The following is a 23,137-nucleotide window of genomic DNA, read 5'->3' as shown; positions in this document are numbered from 1 at the left end:
CAGAGCTTTTCCTTCTTCAGTCTTTTAGTGTTTTTACCTTTCCTATCACCCTTAACTCAGCTCTCCTCTCCTTACCATCTTCCAACTCATTTCCCGTCTGTTCTCTCTCCCCCTCCCCCGCCTTCACCCCGTGGGTCTGGGGTTTGGGAGGTTGGGCGGGAGTTTGAGGCATGAGCAGAGCGCGGCTAGCAACAGCAGCATTTTAGCAGCAGCAGCAGCCACTTGGAGGGGAGTCTGTCCCCTTGGCTCTGTGGAGCCACGTTTCCGCAACGCACATACCTAGCGGGATCGCGGCTTCAGGCTCACCCCCCACCTCCCCGGGAAGAATAAGGAGAGCGACACGTGGCCAGGGGGTTAATTGTTTTGACTTCGGCAATCGCTACTCAGCAGGGGGTTGAGCGGCGCCGCCATCGCAGCGGTTCCCCCCCCACTTTTCTCTAAGCGCAGGAGTATCAAGACCGCCATGTTATGGCCTCGCCCACCTCTTCCTTGCCCTCCTGCCAAGAGCTGTGTCATGTGGGGGAGACGGCGGACCTCAGGGAGCCACAGGAACAAGGCTCAGCAACTGCACAGCCTGTGTTTTCTCCATCCTCGTGCGGGGACAGCGGGGGGATGAATCTTCTGGAAGAAGGTATGGAAGCCCCCCCCCCGTCTCCCAAGTTCATGACTTGGGTTAAGGAGCTTATTGCTTCTGAAATCAGTGGTTCTCTCCAACATGCCCTTAAACGTAAGCGGCGCAGACACTCGAAGAAGCATTACCATAAGGTAAAGCGGAGGTGCTTATCTCCCTCCAGTGACTCTAGCAGGGAGGACGAACATGGCAGTTCACCATCGCGACACAGCCATTCCAGATCTTCTTCCCTCTCTAATCCAGTCACCAGTCGGGGGGGGCACACCTCCTCCCCCTCAGATGACACATAGTGGGTGAGCTAAGAGAGCCTCAATAGGTGACAAGGATCCCCCTGGACGCAGCGGACTGGGGAGGGGGAGTAATGAGCCGCTCACCTGCTCAGACCCACGCAGACCCCACATCCCAGATGGCTCAGGCACGGCAGGCGCAGGCACAGTTGCCCAGGCAGGTCACTGACCAACAGGTGGCACTGTCTGACTCTGAAGATCCGCTTGAGCTGGACAGGGAAGAGAGGGAGCTGTCAGGCGAGGACATGGAGGTGACCCAGACGCAACCTAGGCTCTTCCCCCCAGAGGTTTTACACCCCCCCTATTGAAGGCATGCAGAGTGCTGCAACTGCCAGAGACCAAGGTGGGTAGCAACGCACCCACCCAGTCAGCTTTGGCAGGAGCAAAAAAGGCGTTCACTTCAATGGACACAAGGCAGGTTACTGTTCCTTTCCCTTAAGCATTTGATGACGTGTGGGATGCAGAATGGTCATCACCATGCAAATCAAAACTGCCTGGTAAGAGGGCAAAGAAGCATTACGTCTTTGCTGACAGGATCATGGCGTGGCTACGTTTTCCCACAGTGGACCCGCCTATTGCCGCCCTTGCATGCTCGGCAGTGATCCCAGCAGAGGGGAGGGGGGCCTAAGGACCAATGCGATAAGAAGGTCGAAGGGGCTCTTCGCATGTGTTTTGAAGCATGTGCAGTCGGCTTTAGGGCTGCAACCAATTCCTCAGTTTTTCCCAGGGCGGACTTTATGTGGGCAGAAGAGTTGGGTGCAAGGGACAACATCCCAAAATTCGTAAAGGATGGTTTAAATAAAATGGTGTATGCCTCAGCTCTGTCTGCTGATGCATCCATGGACGCCCTACAATTCGCGGCACGGTCTATGGCAGCATCTACTGTGGCATGACGTAATATTTGGCTCAGGCAGTGGGCAGTGGATGCAGAGTCACAGACTCGCCTCACTGCCCTACCCTTCTTTGGTTCCAAGTTATTTGGTAAACCCCTTGAGGCTCACCTGGTGGAAGCTAGAGACAAAAAGAAAGCACTCCCTAGAAAAGAGGAACGGAAGGACAGACAGAACCAGTTTTTTCGTTCCTCAAGGCAGCCCTCCAGATTTAGAAGCCAGTCTTCTAACAGGCTTTGCTGGGGCAGACAAGACAGAGGGGGTGCACACGCTTCCTCCACTAAATCGGGTGGTGCCTCCTTCTCCTCAGGGAGGCCCCAGAAGGGTGCCCAAAAGGCCCCCGTCTCCTGACTGGCGGTGCTCAGAGGTCTCTTGCGGGGTGGGAGCAAGGGTTATAGAGTTCACCCCCCACTGGAGAGACATCACCTTGGACAACTGGGTGCTGGACATGGTGTCCATGGGATATGCTATAGAGTTCGTTCAAGTTCCACACAACCGGTTTCTGCCCACCCCAACATCTCAAAAACTGGAGAAACACTGGCATTACCTGGAAGCCATACAGCACCTGCTGAACATTCAGGTGATAGAGCCACTAGTTCCCTCGTAGAGGAAATCGGGGGTCTATTCAATTTTTTTCTTAATAGACAAAAAGAATGGCGATACAAGGGCTATTTAAGACCTAAAATGGATCAACTGGTGGATGGCCAGGAAACATTTCAAAATGGAAACCCTTCAGTCTATAACTGCAGCCCTAAGGAAGGGGGACTGGTTGACCTCTGTGGACCTCTCCGAGGCATACCTGCACATCCCAATTCACAGGCAGCACGGGCACTTTCTCTTGTTCTCTTTTTTTTTTTTTTTACAATAATTTTTATTCAAATTTTCATAAAACATAGAAAACAAAATCATAAAACATTCAAAGACAAAAAACAAAACAAAACAAAAATGATTAAACAAAAAAAAATAAAATGTTGACTTCCCATTTGTCACATATCAAATCAGTTATAGGTCTACAATATATAACAATCCTGTCTCTTAAATCATATTATAAAATCACTTTCCTCCAGTAGTTATCTTAATTAATCATCAAATCTCATAAACATTACTTTATTCTTTCCACAAAAAGTCAAAGAGAGGTTTCAATTCTTTAAGAAATATATCTATCAATTTTTCTCCAAATAAACATGTCAATTAATCCATCTCGTTAATAATTATAATAATCTTATTGTCATAACCATAGTCCAAATAAACATTTCGATTAATCCATCTCATCAGAATCTGTTAGGTCCAATAATTTCAATAGCCATTATTCCATTATCCCTATTAGTTCCATCTTCCATCTTCAATAGTCCTGTTAAGTCCAGTAATTTCAGTGTCCAATCTTCCATTATCAGTATTCCATAATAATCTTGCTGTTGTAGCCATAGTCATATAATAAGAGTCTGATGGGAATTTCCTCTATCCCAAATATTTTCTTGCCATCCATTCTGAATAAGTTGCTGAAATACTGTTGTAAAGTCATATCTGTGTTCTTCTTTTTTACAAAATGCACTGGCTCATCTCTTAAGAGTTTTTCCATTGTCACATGGCTGCAGTTAATTCCATAGATTTTCTCTATATCAAGCTCCATCACATCATTCCAGTCCAGAAGATTATCCAAGCCATTGATAACTTTATCTCTAATATCTTCATTAATTTCTTCAGAGATAACGTTAAATTCCAAACAGTAGATTTTATTTCTAAAATCCATAAACTCCAGATCTTTTTCCAATTCCACATTTGTTCCAATCTCCAGGGCTTGTATCTTCCCTTTATTTTTTCTTTTCTCATCTCTGATCTCATTCTCCTCTCTCACAGGATCCCCTATTTCTTTAAGCTCCTGCGTCATTTTGCTCAGTTCAATTTTCAGCTCCTTACTACCCTGTCGCAGGGTTTGTTTCGTTATCTCAATCTCATCCATTATTTTCTGAAACATAATTACTTCCAGATTCTCAGCCACTTTCTTGATTGCCATTTTTAAAACCACGAAAACAAAGCAAAACAAAAATAAAGAAGAACCACTTCTTATTTCAGCAACAATTGGGTTAATATTCCAGGCTTGATGACATCACAGTATAAACAGAGCAACCTGCCTTATCTCTCTATGCTCAAGAATGCAAAACAAATTTAGTTCCCAGCATCAAAACAGTTAGTGGCGTCGTGAAGAAGCAGATTCGTCAAAATAAAATAGACCAAAAAGAGAATAGTCCCAGACAATATAATATTCCTCGGAATAGAAATCAGGAATAGAAATCCCTCTTCTGTTTATTATCTTTAGAATGCACTTCCAGGACAGCTTTTTGCGACAGAAACAGAGATAAGCTGTTAATTTCGTGAATAACAGAGAAGAGTTATAGCTCACCCAGAAGTTTTCCAAAGCCGATCAATCTGACAGATCTCCTTTTGCTGCAACAATTTAAACCAAGTAAAAAAAAAAAATAATAGAAAGAAGGGTGCTTGCCTGTTAGTCCGTTCTCTCTTTAAAGAGAAGATAAACGTATCGCTTAAGCAGATAGAGCTTGTTCGGAAGTCCGTCCGGCATTGTTGGCTGGACCTTATCTCATAAATTAATGAAATCCAGTCCTCCCAACAAAAACAGGCTTTTGAGGTTGATCTCTACGTTTCTCCCTGCCCGGGAGAAATTTCATCAGTCAAAAAAAAAATGTTCTGACTGATTTATATCTGAATAAGCTTCTTTTGAGGCGGGAGCCCGTCCCAAAAGCAGGCACAAGCGAAGTCACCCTTCCCGGAAGTGGCACTTTCTCTTGTTCTCATACGACAACAGACACTTCCAGTACTGGGCTTTGCCCTTGGGTCTTTCCTCAGCACCGAGAGTTTTCACCAAGGTGCTGGTAGCCTTGGTAGCTCATCTCAGAACAGTTTGTACAATGTGTACATCCCTACCTGGATGACATTCTGGTGAGAGCACCATCTATGGACCAGTCACGAACAGTCACTTTAGCATGGCTACAGGGGCTGGGCCTTGTGGTGAACTTGGGGAAGATCATGCTGACCCCATCCCAAACAATTTCTCACTTGGGGGTAGTACTGGACATGCACCTTTTTCTCATGAGGCTCACCGAAGTAAGGATGTTAAGACTATAGCAGTTACTTCGGAAAGCGGTTTCATCCCCTGAAATGGACCTGATAAGTCTAGCTCTAGTTCTTTCAGTCTCTCCTCATAGGGCTTTGCTTCCAGTCCCCTGATCATCCTTGTTGCCCTCCTCTGAACCTGTTCCAGTTTGTCTGCATCCTTCTTGAAGTGCGGAGACCAGAAATGGACGCAGTGTTCAAGATGAGGCCTAACCAGTGCTAAACAGAGGGGAACTAGTACTTCACGCAATTTGGAAACTATACTTCTGTTAATGCAGCCTAATATAGCGTTTGCCTTTTTTGCAGCCACATCACACTGTTGGCTCATATTCAGCTTGTGATCAACGACAATTCCAAGATCCTTCTCACATGTCGTACTGCTGAACCAAGTATCCCCCATCTTATAACTGTGCATTTGGTTTCTTTTTCCTAAATGTAGAACTGTGCATTTATCCCCGTTGAATTTCATTCTGTTGTTTTCAGCCCAATGCTCCAGCCTATCAAGGTCCCTTTGAATTTTGTTTCTGTCTTCCATGGTATTAGCTATGCCCCCTAATTTTGTATCATCTGCAAATTTGATAACCATGCTCTGTACCTCCTCATCCAAGTCATTACTAAAAATGTTGAAGAGCACTGGGCCCAGGACCAAGCTCTGTAGTATCCCACTTATTACTTCTGCCCAGTTTGAGAAGGAACTGTTGATAAGTACTCTTTTAGTGCAATTCTGGAGCCAACTGTGGATCCACCTGATAGTTGTTCCATCCAGCCCACATTTAGCTAGCTTGCTAATCAGAATATCATGGGGCACTTTGTCAAAAGCTTTGCTGAAGTCGAGGTATATTATGTCTACAGCATTCCCACAGTCTACAAGGGAGGTTACCCGGTCAAAAAATGAGATAAGATTGGTTTGGCAGGAGTTGTTCTTCATAAATCCATGTTGGCTCCTAGTAATCACTGCATTGTTTTCACGGTGCTTACAGATTGACTGCTTTATAATCTGCTCCAGAGTTTTTCCAGGGATTGATGTTAGGTTGACTGGTCTGTAGTTCCCCGATTCCTCCTTCTTGCCCTTTTTGAAGATAGAGACAACATTAGCTCTCCTCCAGTCATCTGGCACTTCAGCAGTCCTCCATGATTTCGCAAAGATAATAGACAGCGGTTCTGAAAGTTCTTCAGCCAGTTCCTTCAATACAGTTCAATACAGATGCAGTTTATCGGGCCCTGGAGATTTGAACTCGTTCAATGTGATTAGGCATTCCTTGACGATTTGTCTATTAATCTCAAGCTCCAATCCTGCCCCTTCTACTTCATGTTTCCCGGGAGGGTCACAGATCCTTTTTTGGGAGAAGACTGAGCTAAAGTAGGAATTGAGCACTTCTGCCTTTTTTTTGCCATCCGTTATCATTTTGCCTTCCTCATTGAGTAGCTGTGCCACCGTTTCTTTTCTCTGTCTTTTACTATGGACATACCTGAAGAAAGCTTTTTTGTTGCTTTTGGCATCCCTCGCTAACCTCAGCTCATTCTCAGCTTTAGCCTTCCTGACACCATCCCGGCAATTCCATGATACCTGCCTGTACTCTTCCTTTGTGGCCTGGACTTCCTTCCACTTCCTGTATGTGTCTTTATTTTCAGGTCATCTCTAAGCTTTTTGTGAAGCCACATTGGCTTCGTCTGTTGTTTTCCCCCTTTTTTTCCTTGTTGGAATTGCTTGCCATTGCACTTTTAGAATTTCCTTTTTTAGAAACTCCCACCTATCTCGGACTCCTTTTCTCATTTCTCAAGGGTCGCTTGCCATGGAACGGTACTTACAATTGTTCTGAGTTTATTAAAATCAGCTTTCCTGAAGTCCAGGGTGCGCATATGGCTACTCTCAGTTTTTGCTTCTGTTAAAATCAAGAATTCAAGTATGGTGTGGTCACTTTCCCCCAGAGTTCCCAAAACTGCCACTTCATCCACCAAATCATTGGTTAGAATCAAGTCTAGGAAAGCTGATCCTCTGGTTGCTTCCTCCACTTTCTGTAGGAGAAAGTTATCTCCAACACAAGTCAGAAATTTCTTGTGTTTGGCAGAATTTGTCTCCCAACAGATATCGGGATAATTGAAATCCCCCATTACTACTACATCATGCCTCCTCAAAACATTGGCAATTTGCTTTTCAAAAGTTACATTCTTGTCTTCTCCTTGATTGGGTAGTCGGTAATAGACTCCAAACACCACATTGCTTTTATTCCTTGCCCCATTAATTTTAATCCAGATACTCTTGGTGGAACTACCAAGCTCATCTTCCTGTATTTCTGTGCAGGGATATATATTTTAACATATATCGCGACTCCGCCTTCCTTTTTATTCCTTCTCTTCTTTTCGAACAAGTTATATCCTTCAATTGCTGTATTCCAGGCATTGGAGTCATCCCACCAAGTTTCAGTTATACCTATCAAGTCATAATTGCCCTCCTGTGTTAAGAGTTCAAGTTCGTCCTGCTTGTTTCCCATGCTCTGCGCGTTAATACAGACATCGAAGACCATGTGATTTATGGCTTGGCTTCCTTACTACATTTTTCTGAGGACTGTCACTGGTGTCTATTACAGCTGATCTCTCTGCTCCAGTTACTGTGGACAAGCGTTCATCAGTCATTACCACCAAGTTGACGTCTCCCTCCCCCTTAGGATTCCCGAGTGTCCCCTCTTTCGGAGTCGAGCCATACCGGCTCCATGGTTTTCCAAGGAGCTGGTGGTGATGAAACGTGTCAGACGGGGACTAGAGCGACGTTGGTGGGAAACTGGGAGCGAATCTGACCGATCTCGGGCTAGAGCCTATTTGAAGGCCTACTCCGAGGCAGTACAGGCTAAGAAGAAATCTTTCTTCTCGGCCTCCATTGCGTCTGCTGGAAGCCATCCAGCGGAACTGTTTTGAGTGGTTAGGGGGCTTTTAACTACTAGCCCCCGTGAAGGTAATTCTGACCACTCAGCAGTCCGCTGTCAAGAATTTGCACGGCACTTTGCGGACAAAGTCGCTCAGATTCGCTGTGATTTGGACGCTAAAATTGATACAATCTCTGAGGATGTAACTTTGGCGCCTGTTTGTCCAATTAAAATGGATTCCTTTCAACTTGTTCTACCCAAGGATGTGGACAAGATCCTTGGAGCAGCGCGTGCCACTACGTGTGTACTGGACCCTTGCCCTTCGTGGCTCATTAGAAGTACCAGAGGGGGACTGGTCGATTGGATCAGGGGAATAGTTAATGCCTCTTTACAACAAGGCAGAATTCCATCATGCTTAAAGGAGGCAGTTATAAGACCACTGCTGAAAAAACCCTCCCTTGATCCCTCTTTATTGGGTAACTACCGGCCAGTCTCCAATATTCCATTTTTAAGCAAGATAATACAACGTGTGGTGGTCGCCCAACTCCAGAGATTCCTGGATGATACGGATTATCTAGATCCATTTCAATCTGGTTTCAGACCTGGCTATGGGACAGAGACGGCTTTGGTCGCCTTGGTGGATGACCTACGCAGAGAACTGGACGGGGGGAGTGTGTCTCTGCTGGTTCTACTAGACCTCTCAGCGGCTTTCGATACCATCAATCATGGTATCCTTCTGGGCCGCCTTGCTGAGATGGGACTTGGGGGCACTGTTTTACAGTGGCTCCGGTCCTTCCTGGAGGATTGAACCCAGAAGGTGGTACTGGGGGACTCCTGCTCGACCCCTTGGCCATTGACCTATGGGGTCCCTCAGGGTTCTGTTTTGTCCCCCATGTTATTTAACATCTACATGAAACCGCTGGGAGAGGTTGTCCGGGGTTTTGGTGTTCGGTGTCATCAGTATGCTGATGACACTCAACTCTATTTCTCTTTTCCACCTGAAGCCAAGGAAGCCGTACAGAACCTAAACCAGTGCCTGGCATCAGTGATGGACTGGATGAGGGTAAACAAGTTGAGATTAAATCCTGACAAAACAGAGGCACTCCTGGTCAGTCGGAGAGCGGATCAGGGAATAGGGGTTCAACTGGTGCTGGATGGGGTCGCACTCCCCCTGAAGTCTCAGGTTCCCAGTTTGGGTGTATTCCTGGACTCAGCTTTGAATTTGGAGGCCCAGATTGCTGCAGTATCCAGGAGCGCATTTGCCCAATTAAAACTGGTGCGCCAGCTGCACCTGTTCCTGGACCTGCCTGATCTGACCAGGGTGATGCATGCCTTGGTTACATCCCGTTTAGACTATTGTAACGCGCTCTACGTGGGGCTGCCTTTGAAGACTGTTCGGAAACTTAAATTGGTACAAAGAGCTGCAGCCAGAGTACTAACTGGAGCTGGTTACAGGGACCATACAACTCCCCTGTTACAACAGCTCCACTGGCTGCCAATTTGTTTCCGGTCACAATTCAAAGTGCTGGTTTTGACCTACAAAGCCCTATACGGCACAGGTCCAGACTATTTGACAGATCGTATCTCCCTACATGAACCTGCCCAGGACTTGAGATCTTTAGGTGAGGCCCTTCTTGTGCTCCCCACACCTTCGCAAGCATATTTGACGCGGACACGAGATAGGGATAAGCGTTTACCAGTAATAAAGCCTCATTTTAAAACAAGACTAAATAAACAAAGAATCTTCATGCAGAAAATAATAATTCTAATGAATAACATTAAAACATAGAACAAACCACCTCTGCTGGCCCTAAATTATAAGACCAGAAACCTATCTCCCCCTCTGTCTCCATGCTGAGCCTGCTGCTGGTTTCACCTGGGCAAACTGCCTTTCTTAATGCCACTGTCTAAAATACTTGTTTAAAGTGTTGGCTTATTTCCTAAAGTTTTACCATCTTTAGAACAAGATGCTCCATTTATACAGTTGACAGTAGATTTTGTGCCACATTTGATTAATCAACCATCTAGCAATATATTTTCATTTTGTTTTCATTGTGTCTTATATGTTTTGTGATTTTATTATTATGATGTATGTATTTTATCCTATTCTGTTTACCGCCCTGAGAGCTACTTGCTATGGGCGGTATATAAATGCAACAAAATAAATAAATAAATAATAGGGCCTTTTTGGTGGTCGCCCCTAGGTTATGGAACTCCCTCCCGAGTTAGGTACGATCAGCTCCCTCCTTGCCGTCTTTTCGGCGACAAGTAAAGACTGTTTTATTTCAGTGGGCATTTGGGACAGAGAACGACCAGGATTAATGTTTTATAGGCTTGGTGATCATATTATATGGTTTTATTATTTTAAATCGTTCGCTGTTTTAACCTATATTTTGTAGTTTTTAACTTTCCCTGATAGTTTAATTCTTTTTTAATAATATATTCTGTATGTTTTAACGATGTTGTTTTTACTTGTAAGCCGCTCTGAGTCGTATTGGAAAAGGGCGGGGTAAAAATAAAGTTGTTTTATTATTATTATTATTATTATTATTATTATTATTATTATTATTTTAAAGCCCTCCTGATGAACTTCTCCATGCTGTGGCCAAACACATTCCTCCCAGTCCTTGTGAGATGCAACCCATCACTTGCCAGCAATCCATCTTCCAGAAAGCATAGCCCGTGGTCCCAAAATCCAAATCTCTCATGTTAGCACCATCTTCGTAGCCATTCATTCACACGGAGTATTTTTCTTTCCCTTTCTACTCCTCTTTTTTTTTTAATTGTTTTTATTGATTTTACAATAGTTTAACATGGGTAATGTAATAATGCAAAAATACAACAGGTTAACTTTAAATCCCTCCCCCCTCCCCCTCTTTAGAGCCAATGCTTGATTCAGTATATATGCTATGTTATGGAAAATATACAGGTAAATATTGATATACAAGTGATTATTTTAGTGAGTAAAAATGGAGTACAGTATAAACATGTAATAGTTTCAAGTTGTAAGGATATTATTATTTGTTTATTTATTTATTTTATTTTATTTTATTTGTTTCATTTATAGACCGCCCATAGCGAGTGGCTCTCTGGGCGGTGTACAAAAAAGTTAAAATACAAAATATCAACAATAAAATCAGACAACAAACAATAAACACAAGCAGCAACAAAATAAAAAATAAAAAATAAAAATATAAAATTATAACATAAACGCTTAAAATGCGTTTTTATGAAAACCAGATAGTTTTTGCAGTTGAAGAAAGCTGATTATGTAGGTCTCGTTGTGAAGTGTATTCCATATAGTTCTACCATATTGACGTGAACGTTTCCGGTTTTGCAACACCTCTTAGAAATCGAAGATGCAGTGTGATTTTGTCCAGTATAGCTATCGTCCAGATTTTTTTGAACCAGGTCTGCAAGTTTAGTCCATCTTGATTTTTCCAGTGCTGTAATATTGTTAGTCTTGCTGCCATAAGTAGTTTGCATATCAGATGTTTTGATTTCATTTTTAAATAAAGATAATAAAAATAGTTCCGGTGTTAAGTGTATCTTTTCTTTCTTGATGTTGTTGAGTTCAGTCTGTATTGAAGTCCAAAATTTGGTGATCTGTGGGCAACTCCACCATAGGTGAAAATATGTTCCTTTCTGATTACATCCTGTCCAGCACAAGGGAGATATTGATGAAGATATGTGAGAAAGTTGTACTGGTGTATAGTACCATCTATGAATTGTTTTCAGCATAGTTTTTTTATGTACTGCAGATATTGTTTTGTTATGTTTAGATTGAAAGATTGAAGACCATTCAGATGTTTCCAGTTGATATCCCAGATCTTTTCCCCATTGGTGTTTTAGACCTGTCAGTTTCCCCATATCAATTTCTAATAATATTTTATACAGGTTAGAAACTATTCCTTTACCAGAGTGACCATTATCTAATACTAGTTTTTCAAATTGTGTGATGTTTTTAGTAGCATATGTTTTGATTTGAGGGTCCTTTAGAATAGTTTGTAATTGATGTGTATGTAACCAATCTAATTTCCAAGATGAGATATCAATTTTTAGTTGTTGAATAGTGATTGGGTTACCCTGTGGGAAAAAATCTCTCAATCTAAAATAATTTTTCTCCTCCCCTATTCCTATATATTTTTTCAAGAAGTTGTCTCCTGCTTTCGGATAAGCAGGAAGGGGAGTTAAAGGGGAGTATATTGAGGATAGTTTTAATTGCCATTGTTTCCAGATGGAAAATGTGGATTTTGTGTATGGATTATTAATAGATTTAATCCAGGTGTGAGTAATTGGTAAGAAAGGTAGATTCCAAATCTTGCCTTTCGATAACATAGTTTCCTCTAATCCAATCCAAGATTTTTTTGATTTCATTATGATGAAGCTAAGTTGGCGAAGTTGGAATGCTATGTAGTAGAAATATAAATTCGGAAGTCCCCAACCTCCAGAGTTTGTGTGTGTGTAAAATGATGTCATTGTTAGTCTCGGTCTTTTATTTTGAAAGATGAAGTTATTTATCACGGTTTGTCATTTGCTAATAGTGTTATGTGTGATAAGAAGAGGGAGTACCTGAAATAAGTAAAGAAATCTGGGGATTATTTTCATGCGAATGGCCGCTATTCGACCTAATATGGTTAGATTGAGTTTTTTCCATTTATTTAGTTCTAATTTCATTTTTCGTATTAGAGGGTAATAATTAATATAAAACAGTTTTGATGGGTTTTTTGGAATCAAAATTCCCAGGTATCTAAAAGTAGAGTTACATATATTAATTCCCAGTATTTTGCGGGTGATCAGTTGGTCTTGAGGACCAACATGAAAAAACATTATGGAGGATTTGTTGAAATTTATTTTGAGAACAGATATATCTGTAAATGTTTCAAGCATCAGTTTAAGTACTGGGGCTGATTGTGATGGATTTCCTAACATTAATGTCATGTCATCCGCATATAAATTTAATAGATGTTCGTCGTCAGTCATATTAGTTTTATATCCCTGTATTTGTGCATGTGAGCGTAATTTCATGGTTAAAGGTTCCAGAGCAAGAGCAAATAGCAATGGGGAGAGAGGACATCCTTGCTTCGTGCCTCTTTGTATTATTATGGGGTCAGAGTCCAAATTATTAGTGCGAATTACTGCAGAAGTGATGTCATATAATCGATTTATCATATTCAATATCCTATTTCCTAATTTATATTTATCTAGTACTTTAATTAAATAATTCCAGTTTAAACAGTCAAAAGCTTTGTATATATCTAAAGATAAGATACCTAGTGGTTTTTTGTTTGTTTTGGCATGAAATATGATGTTAAGTAAACTTCTGATGGGATCCGATATATGTCTTCCTTTAATGAAGCCTGTTTGATCTACATGAACAAGATCAGTTATCATTGAATTAATTCTACGTGCTAATATAGAAGTAAATAATTTTTGATCTTGGTTAAGAAGATTTATTGGGCAGTAGGATTCCACTTTTGATTTGTCTTAATTTGGTTTGGGTATAACTATTATACGGGATGTTTTCCAGGTTTCTGGAATAATTCCACCTGACCAAATATAATTAAATAGTTGTGTTAGATGTGGAGTTATCATGTCCTTGAAAACTTTATAAAATGTGCTATTGAAGCCATCTGGTCCAGGTGCCTTATTGTGTTTGAGGTTTTTGATTGCAGCAGATACCTCTTCTGTTGTTATGTCTTGGTTTAGAAATGTTTTTTGGTCATCTGAAAGAGTGGGTGGGGAAAAATCAAGGAGATGTTTTTGAAGTTCCTCTATTTTGATAGGTGTAGTACTGTATAGTTTATTGTAGAAATCCATAAAACATTTATTGATTTCTTTAGTATCAGAAGTTATGTGCTCTTGATGTGAAATTGCTGTAATTGTAGTGGCGATATGTTGTGATTTTAGGGTATGAGCTAATAATCTAGAGTGTTTATTTCCCCATTCATAATATCTTTGTTTAGTGTACCAGAGGGATTTAGCTATTTTCGCAGAATCTATAGCTTCTAGTTCTTTCTTTTTTTGTTGTAGTTCTTCTAATGTAATGTCTGAATTATTTTGTTTATATTGAGATTCTAGTTTATCCACCTCTTTTAATAATTGAATTTTAATCGGGTCAGTGTGACGTTTCTTCTTAGCCATTTCATTTATGCAGTGACCTCTCATTGTTGCTTTCATAGCGTCCCATAAAACGTTCATAGTAATGTCAGGGGTAGTGTTAAACTCAAAATATTCTTTTAACTTTTCCTGTAGTGAGTTAGTGACTAACCGGTCAGTGATAAGGAAGGAGTCAAATCTCCATATTGAGTTGTATGGAGTATGTTGTAGGGTGTTTAAATTTACTCCTACTGCAGCATGATCTGATACTATTCTGGGGTATATTTCCGCTTTGATAATATTAGTGAGGAGTTTTAAAGATACTAGGATATAATCTAGCCTCGAGAAAGTTTTAAATCTGGGTGATTGATATGTGTAATCTTTGATGCTGTTATTCATGTGACGCCATGCATCTGTTAGCCCATGTTTTGTAATAGAGACTGCATGGGAGATGATGTTTTTGTAAGCGATGTTGATAATCTTGTGCTTTTGTCTAGTATAGGGTCACTGCTCATGTTTAAATCCCCGCCTATAAGCACTTCTCCTGAAGCAAATTTCTGAAGTTTTTTAAGTGTTTTGGATAGAAAATTTAGCTGATTAGTATTAGGGGAGTAAATTGAAGCTAGGGTGAAATTACGATTTTGTAGTAATCCTGAAAGGAATATATATCTGCCCTCTGAATCTATTTGTTGTTTTTGAACCTGAAAATCTAATGTTTTAGCAAAAATAATTCCTACTCCCCTTGAGTGTTTTCCTCCCATAGCTAAAAATTGTTTACCAAAATATTTGTGTGGAAGAAGATTAGGTTTTGGTTTATATATTTCTTGAAGGAAAATAATTGAGGGTTGTTGACTTTTAATATAATCTGAAACTCTCCGTCTTTTGATAACATCTCCCAGGCCCCTCACATTTAGTGTTAACAGTTTAAGTTCAGCCATTAGAAGTAAATAAATTGATTATTTTGATCACCTGAATATACCAATATCCTTTAGTTCTGTACCATTTCCATTTTAACATTTCTACGTTTAACCATATATAATGACATATATTGAATGTATAGCTCTGGAAGCCCCAAATAAAACATAACTTCCCCCCCCCAACATGTAACCCCGTACCTGACTAATAAAAGACAGAGCAAACTTACTCTGCTTACAGGTGTTGTCATGGACAGCCCTGTATTAGTCGGTCGAATTTCTGAGGTTTATTACCTCTGAGAAGAATAGAATGAGATACACTTGAATAGTAGCAAATAGAGAAAACTTTTAACTAAATAGCTCATTATGTTTCTGCTAACCCCAGCCTGTAATACATTGCACCAACTTAGCCTTTATGTGTATTAGAAATTTGTGATTTAGTCCTTGGTAGATCTGTTTGTGTGCTGATTCATATAGTGTTCCATCCGTTAATGTTCATTTTTTTCTTGTGGATGTGGACCTCAGTGCTCTTTGAGTAGTAATTGGGTTGCTGATTATATCCATTCTTGGACGTCTTCTGCGTCTCGTAGTTTGAGGGAAGGATTTCCAGTTTTCACAGTCAAGTAACATATTGAGCAGATCATCTGATTCTGTTTCTTCTTCGTCCCACGGGGAGTTTATGTTATATAGTGCCAGTAGATTTAGCATGTCTTTTTTAGTTGATGCTTTGTGTTGGATACCATCAATTTCTGTTATTAGAGCAAATGGGAAGCCCCAACGATATTTGATGCCTTCTTGTCTTAGTAGTTCTGTAGCAGGGCGAAATGCTTTACGTTTTTGCAATGTTGCAGTGCTTAGGTCTTGTAGAAATAAGACAGGACTGCCTTCAAATTCGATTTGGTTTTTTGTGCTTGCAATTTTAAGCAGTTCTTCTTTTTTTGCAAAATTATAAAATGCAATTATAATGTCTCTGGGAGGGGCATTATTTTTTGGGCGAGGACCCAGACTTCTGTGTGCGCGTTCTATGTCTGATGCAATAAGGCCTGCTTCCGGCATAGTTGATGACCACCAAGATATTAAAACCTGAATAATATTTTTATTTTCAGTCCATTCCTTGATGCCACGCACTCTTAAATTCCGGCGACGGCCCCAGTTTTCCTGGTCATCGACGCGGGTTAATATTTCCTTTTGATTGAGGATAATGTGTTTGATCACCTCCGTGTGTTGAATGCCTAGATCTAAGGCTTCATCTGCCATTTTAGCAACGTCGGCCATTTTGGTTGCCAGGGATGAGATTTTTTCATCTAAAATCTTAAAACTGTCGTCCCATTTTTGAAACAGGGAACTTTGCAGGGAGGCAGTTTGCGTAGAGAGGAGATTTGTAGCTGGGTCTTGCTCTGATTCAGGGGTTAAGGATTGTATTGACTCACTTTTTGATGCTGTTGATGTTTTCGCCACCATTTTAAGGTCTTCGAGTCGATTTGATTCACGATGTGTCCAGCAAGAGGTTATTTTGTCAAAATAAGGAGTGTTGCTGTTGTTCTAACTCTGCAGGAGGTTTTCCTGGTTCTGTCAGATATTTTTAATAGGATTTTTGGTGTTTGTGTCAAGGCTTTTTTCAAAGAAAGGGCTGCAGGGTTAGCAGAGCTCACAGCTTACCCTGTTGCTCCAATGATCGCCACCTAGTGGATCTCCTTTCTACTCCTCTTCTAAGTACTGGAAGGATGGATGAAAAAACTATCTGGGCCCCAAAGTCCTTGAGTTTCCTTCCCAGAGCTTCAAAGTCTGATGTGATTTCTTCATAGCTCTGTTTGGCAGTATCATTTGTTCCTACATGGATGAGGAGAAAGGGATACCTGTCGATGGGCTTGATGAGTGATGGCAACCCTTCCGTCACATCTCTAATCTGTCCTCCTGGTAGACAGCATACCTGCTGAGTCCACGGATTTTCTCTGCATACTTGGGTTTCGATCTCACGCAGTAGGTAGTCTCCCACTGCTAGTACTCTTCTTGTTGTAGGGCGAGGTTTCATTGGCCCTGCTTGATTGAGCTTCAGCCTCTTGCTCGTTGTCGCATAGGGTCTCCTGTAATTCTTCCACCACAGGCTGTCCTCCGTTGTCATCCTCGAGTGGTTGAAAGTGGTTCCATAGCTCCACTGGTGAAGGGTGTCTTCTAGCTCTTCTGTTCCTGTCACCCTTTCCCATGGAGTTTCCTCCACTTCGTTGTTCCTCACCAAAGCAGTCTCCTCTTCTGCTACCACACGCCGGTGCTCTTCCACCTCCACTTCTCTTTGCTGCTGTTGTTCCAGCGTTCTGTCTAAGAACTCTTCATCTTCTCTTATAGTTCTCAGTGTGGCCACCCGCCATTCCAGGCCTCTCACTTTTTCTTCCAACAGTGCCACGAGCTTGCACTTGTTGAGGGCCATCAGGCTGGGAATGAAGGCCTTTGCACCAGATATCAAGGGGAAGCATCTCCTCATATGCACAGATGACTCGTCTGCAAAAGCTTATGTCAACAAACAAGGGGGCATGCAATCGAAAGGTCTGATGATCGAGGCGGAGCGTCTGTTCAAATGGGCAGAGAGGCATCTGGCCTCCATAAAGGCTGAACACCTGGCAGGCACAAACAACTTTGTAGTCAACTGGCTCAGCAGGACAGCAATCAAGGAAGTGGAATGCCAGCTGAATCCAGCAGTTTTTCAACAGGTGGTATCTCGGTGGGGAGAATCAGTAGTGGATCTCTTCGCCACACCTGAAAATGCACAGCTAGACAGGTTCTTCACACGCACGCCTTGTCACCAGGCCCTGGGCACAAATGCCCTCATGATGCAGTGGCCTCAGGGTCTTCTGTACGCTTTCCCCCCATTTGGGGCTGATACAATGCACAGTTCGGACATTGAGGGCAGAAATGATTCTTGTGGCACTGTATTGGCCATGACGTCCTTGGTTTCCAGACCTACTGAACAGTAGTCAGTCGAGACACCATGGCAGTTCCCAGTTCAAACGGATCTCCTGATTCAAGGTCCAGTTTGCCACCTTTGACTAGAGCTGTTACAGCTAACAGGTTGGAGGCTGAGCTGTTCTGGTTGAGTCGCATGGGATTTAAGGGGAAAGTGCTAGACACTCTGCTGGCCTCACATAAACAGTCCACGAACAGGGTTCATTCATCTACGTGGAAAGTATTTTTGTCTTGGTGCTCTGTGAACATGGTTGAACCTTTGTCTCGAGACGTCAAGGGTTCCCTAGGGTTTCTCCAGTCAGGTATAGATAAGTGTCTGAGTGCAGCTACCATCAAGAGACAAGTGGCAGCTCTTAGTAGTATTTTATCTAGCCTGGGGGATCTCCTCCAATCCACTCCTCAAGCGCTTTTTAAAAGGACTGACACTGGTTTCCCCACAGATGATTCACAGGTTTCCAAACTGGAACCTTAACTGGGTGTTGACGGCGTTAACAGGCCCACCGTTCGAACCAATGGCTACCTGTCCCCTGAACCTCTTGACTTTCAAAACAGTTTTTATTGTATCCATTACCTTGGCACACAGGGTTTCCGAGTTGGGGGCATTATCTTCGGACCCTCAACTGTGTGTGTTCCATCAGGACAAGGTGGTCCTCCGACCAGACGCAGCTTTTATCCCTAAGGTAAACTTGGTCTTCCATCGGTCACAGGAAGTGGTTCTACCCTTTTTGCCCTGTTCCTTCCTGTGCCCAGGAACATAGATGGCATTCACTGGATGTACGGAAGGCACTCCGATTCTACCTAGACCGTACATGAGAGTTCAGGAGGTCAGAGGCCCTTTTCGTGGCTTTCTCTGGAAGTCAAAGGGGTGTAAGGTGACTATCTCCTCTATCTTGCACTGGCTCAGATAGCCATATCTGCATATAGCACATGCATAAGAAGCACTGGGTAAGAAACCCCCATTGGGTACCACAGCATACTCAATTCGGGGGGCAGTGGCCTCAGCGGCATTTAAAGGGGATTTCCCAATAGTGGAGATCTACAGGGTGGCTACGTGGGCTTCCCTGCACACCTTCATCCGGCACTACAAAATAGACTCATTCTCATCAGCGGATGCTGCATTTGGTAGGAAGGTGCTCCAGAAGGTGTTGCCTCCCTAGACAGAGGAATCCCATCCTGAGTACTAGTATACTGCTCTGTCATATCCCTAACAAGGAATGTCCTCCAGCCCTATCTAGTAAAAATGGAAAGTTTACTTACCGTGAATGTCTATTTGTAGATAGGGCTGGAGGACATTCCACCCACCTCTCATTCCTCTGCACTGACCTTCTGGAGCGGGGGGTGGGGGAGTTAGGGCTTCTGCCAGCGCCTTACATCCTCACACGTTGTTTAGTATTGTGTGTCTTCCTTTCTTGTGTGACCTTTCCCCCAGTGCTTTGGTTCTGTGTAGGTCTGTCACCTTTCTCTAGCTACTACCTTGTACAGGCTCCCACTCTAAGGATGTCTGCATGGTTGCAGATATGGGGCTTGAGGAGTTGTTCTGGCTCTGTCAGTTCAGTCTGGAGAAGGGGGTGACTCCTCCCCCTGGAGAGGAGACCAAGGAGCTTAGAGACCCTGCCTGCCTGTCATGGCCAGTAGGAGGAGTCATCCCTAACCAGGAACGTCCTCCAGCCCTATCTACAAATAGAAATTCACGGTAAGGAAATGTCCATTTTCTCCAGGTGTGATCTGGCCGCTCTGTAGGCTTTAGCCTCCGCATGCCCTGAGTGGTGGTAGAATTTCAGGGAGTAAAAAATCAGAAGGAGGCAGGATGTGTGTGAAAGGACTGTGGGGAAACAACTTGGTCAGATGGGTCATGACTTTCATTTCTAAATGCTGGCTTCCTTTTTTTCTAATAGGGAGAAACATTGTTTAATAATTGGGAGTCAATCTTTTCTGGCAATGGGGCACAGTTTGACCTCCGGATTCCAATATACTCTTTTGACGGTAGGAATGTCATGACAAATCCAGCATGGTAAGTTCACAGTCATTTGCACAGTTTCTGGTGTTACCAAATGTGATATGAAATATTAGTCCAGTGCTCCATTACGATTACTCTGCAAGAATGCCTCTGAACATTTTTAAAATTTCCCCTGGAATCTGGCAAGAGGTGGGGAAGTATTAATACATTTCACAGCAAGAAGGCGGGTGCCGTCTTCACTGTCAGTGGGCGGAATTATAACATCCATAGGTACTTTTCAGCCCAAACTATTTTTTTCTTCAGGGCCAACCTATACATTTCAGCAAGAGGCAAAATCTAGGTCTCTGCTGAACATCTCAAAAGGAGCAGGGAGAGTGAACTCTTTCACCCCACTGCCATCTCCCCTGTACTTTGCTAAATGGAATTAACTATACATCTGAAATTATTCTTTCAAGGAATATAACTAAAACATTCCTCTAACTTCAGGCCTCAAAAAGTCATCTGGCATGGTTCGAGTCCACACGGAATAAGACTAATTAGCAACTATTGCGAAGCCTGGAGGACAGCAGATCTGGCGGTTATGGGACAAGCCTCACCCCTGAAGTCTGGGAAGCTCTTGGATCAAAAAGCATATAGCTGTAGCAACAGGTTTATCACTCTTTGTATTGAAAACAGTTCTATCTCAGACATATGAAGGAAACAAATTGCCTCTTTTTTCCCCACATAAACATTTTATTACAAAAATTTTGCCACTGAAATGCAATTTTAAAATTATGTAAATAGTTATCCTTGCATTCTTTAAAAAATCATAACCAAAGAAAGCATACCTCAGTGCAGAATCATATTCTACAATGATGAAATTCATTCTTCTGAAATATTTAAACCTCATGCAGAAACTGTGTAGGAGACCAGCTGGGCTGAGCCACTGCACAAGTGCCAGGGCACTACAGGACTGATCCCCTTTATAAGCCTGCTTGGGGGTTGTTGCTAAAACATTTGATGGGGATATCAAGTATCGTATGCAAGCGAAGGGGATCACACTTACATTGTATGTTGTTCCAGTGGGCCTAAAACAAATAGTCTCCAGAGCAGAAGAGATGTAGTTGCTACTTTAGCCTGTAAGGTTCCACAAACCTTTCTGCTGGGTAAAAACAGTTGAACTTCAGTGGCTTATTGGCTTCATATTCTATTTGCATACAAACCCTAAATCAGGGTGCAAAGAGCTATTTCAGGTAGACCCTGTGTATTTTGCCTTTTTCTTTCTTTTGCATGCCACAATACTACACAGAAAAATGGAAATGGACTGCCTTCAAGTCAATCGCGACTTATGGCTACCCTAGGAATAGGGTTTTCCTGGTAAGCAGTATTCAGAGGGGATTTACCATTGCCTCCCTCTGAGGCTAGTCCTCCCCAGCTGCCTGGGGAGGACTAGCTTGCCACAGCTGCACAAGCCAGCCCCTTCCTTGTCCGCAACTGCCAGATGGGGGGGCAACTGGGCTCCTTGGGACTATGCCGCTTGCCCACGGCTGCACAGGTGACAGGGCACGTAACTCCTCAGCCACTCACTGTGGGGTGATCTTTAGCTGGCCCTTGACACCCAGGAGACATGAGCGGGGATTTGAACTCACAGACTCTGGCCTTCGAGCCAGGCTGTCTTCCCCACTGTGCTGTACTACTACACAGAAAACTGATTCTTAAATACCCCCTCAGTTTCAAAATCAGGTTGCTATACATCATAGGAAACTGCTATTTGAGAAGCACAAGTTCTGATCCCTCTTCCATTTATGGAACTAGCTGCATAGTTCTTAGGGCCAGATTTGAGAAACTAGAATCCTACAAAGCCATTTCCCTAAAATCTTCCTTTAAGTAGGAAACAAGTTTGAATGTAATTGACCTTGGATTAAACCATCTTCCCCTCACCCATCTTTGCATGTGGGCAGTACAAGGAAGGTGAATTTCACTCATATGGAAATGGAATCAAATGCATATTTTGGTGCTATTGTGGTCTAGAAAAACCCAGACAATGCTGAAAGATCACTCTAATAATGTTAATAGCTGATACCCAAAGGGCACATAGAGCACTTACATGCATCATGGGACTTCTGAAATCTACAGCCTTCCAATAGTAGTCTTCCCTGCAAAATCCAAGGGGAACTTCAGGAGTGGCATCTAATGCAACATGAAGAATTACAGTTTGGAAAAAGAAAACAGGGAATCCCTGATGTGGATGTAGAATCATTTTGAATCCCAACCAATATGTAATACTGTGCAAAACTGTCCTCAGTTAATTTACTTGCAGGTGCAGCATAATGTGTTTATGTATCCCATTGCAGCTTAGAGAAAGCTGCTTACTGCAACAAGAATTGTAGAACGAAGACAGGGAGATGTCATATTTTCATTCAGATAGATACTGAATTATTATCCCACGTAAGTGAAATGCAGATTTGCTTTTTTCTCTCTCCTCACCTCCTTCAGTTGTCCATTAGAACTAATTTGTAGTTTGTAGGACTAGTTGGTGAATCACTTGATGACCTCACAGAGACAGTATTGCCTTGGTGCTGTAGACATTTTGTCTCTCTGTATTGTTGCACAGTATATTATAAGAAGCTTTACACTTATAATTGTCGTAACACTATAACAGCAGGCAATAATAGCTATTTTGAAACATACACTCATAGCTCTACTTTATAATGATCTCTATGACTTGTTTTCCATAAAACCAGTTATTTAATAGCTATTTGTAAATCAAAAGCTGTTTTCTTTAAGTGTCCTTATCATTATAACCAATGTTTTTTTTATGATGTAAAAATGTGAAATCTAGTTCTATTTTTCCATTTTAATTAATATAAAAGCATCTTTCCCACTGCGTCTGAGCCAAGTGTATGTGTTTCTCTGTATAAATGTCTTCATAATATTGGTAAGGAATATTTGAGAAAGAAAGGGTGAAAATGTGAGGTTGCTAACATTGTGCTTCCCAAAAAACAGGAATCAAAGTGACAATGTACAACGATTAAATTGTTACACGGATATGACACATAATATCAAATATACCAGATAATTCCACAATCACATATATAATGAGAAAAGATCCTAACCCCCCTTTACATGCGTATTGTGTGAAGGGGATATCTCCAGGTGTTGGTCACACTGCAGTCTGCACCACCAGATGTCCGCTCATTGATGTGGACTGTCTGCATCAAGAAAGCCTATGTATTGAGTTGCTGTTCACAATTATACTTTGTTGATGGAGATGCCTGCACCAATATGCAGATATCCAGAGAGTGGGGCCATTGTCACATATAATGCCATGGGTAGATCAGCTGCATGGCTCCTTCTCTATGCACAGATGCAGGCTTGGTGTCAGCATACTGGGCCCATACACCCCATTCATTTTCCATAGAATGGTTT

The 23,137-nt window shown here is 42.3% G+C and overlaps 1 protein-coding gene across 2 annotated transcripts in view; it reads left to right on the top strand.

Moving 5' to 3' along the window:
- The window catches only part of COL15A1 (collagen type XV alpha 1 chain), a 285,344-nt gene extending 262,784 nt beyond the window's left edge, over positions 1-22,560 (top strand). For both annotated transcript variants that reach the window (XM_061591221.1, XM_061591220.1), the window contains exons 42-43: positions 19,668-19,783; positions 20,216-22,560. In XM_061591221.1, the coding sequence (XP_061447205.1) occupies positions 19,668-19,783; positions 20,216-20,423 (324 nt within the window). In that variant the 3' untranslated portion in view covers positions 20,424-22,560. The remainder of the gene's footprint in view (positions 1-19,667; positions 19,784-20,215) is intronic.
- The last annotated feature ends 577 nt before the right edge of the window (positions 22,561-23,137 follow it).

The sequence above is a fragment of the Rhineura floridana genome, chromosome 11 (assembly GCF_030035675.1).
Source record: "Rhineura floridana isolate rRhiFlo1 chromosome 11, rRhiFlo1.hap2, whole genome shotgun sequence".
NCBI lineage: Eukaryota > Metazoa > Chordata > Lepidosauria > Squamata > Rhineuridae > Rhineura > Rhineura floridana.
Note: the sequence above shows the minus strand (reverse complement) of the source record. Positions and strands in the feature narration are given on the sequence as shown.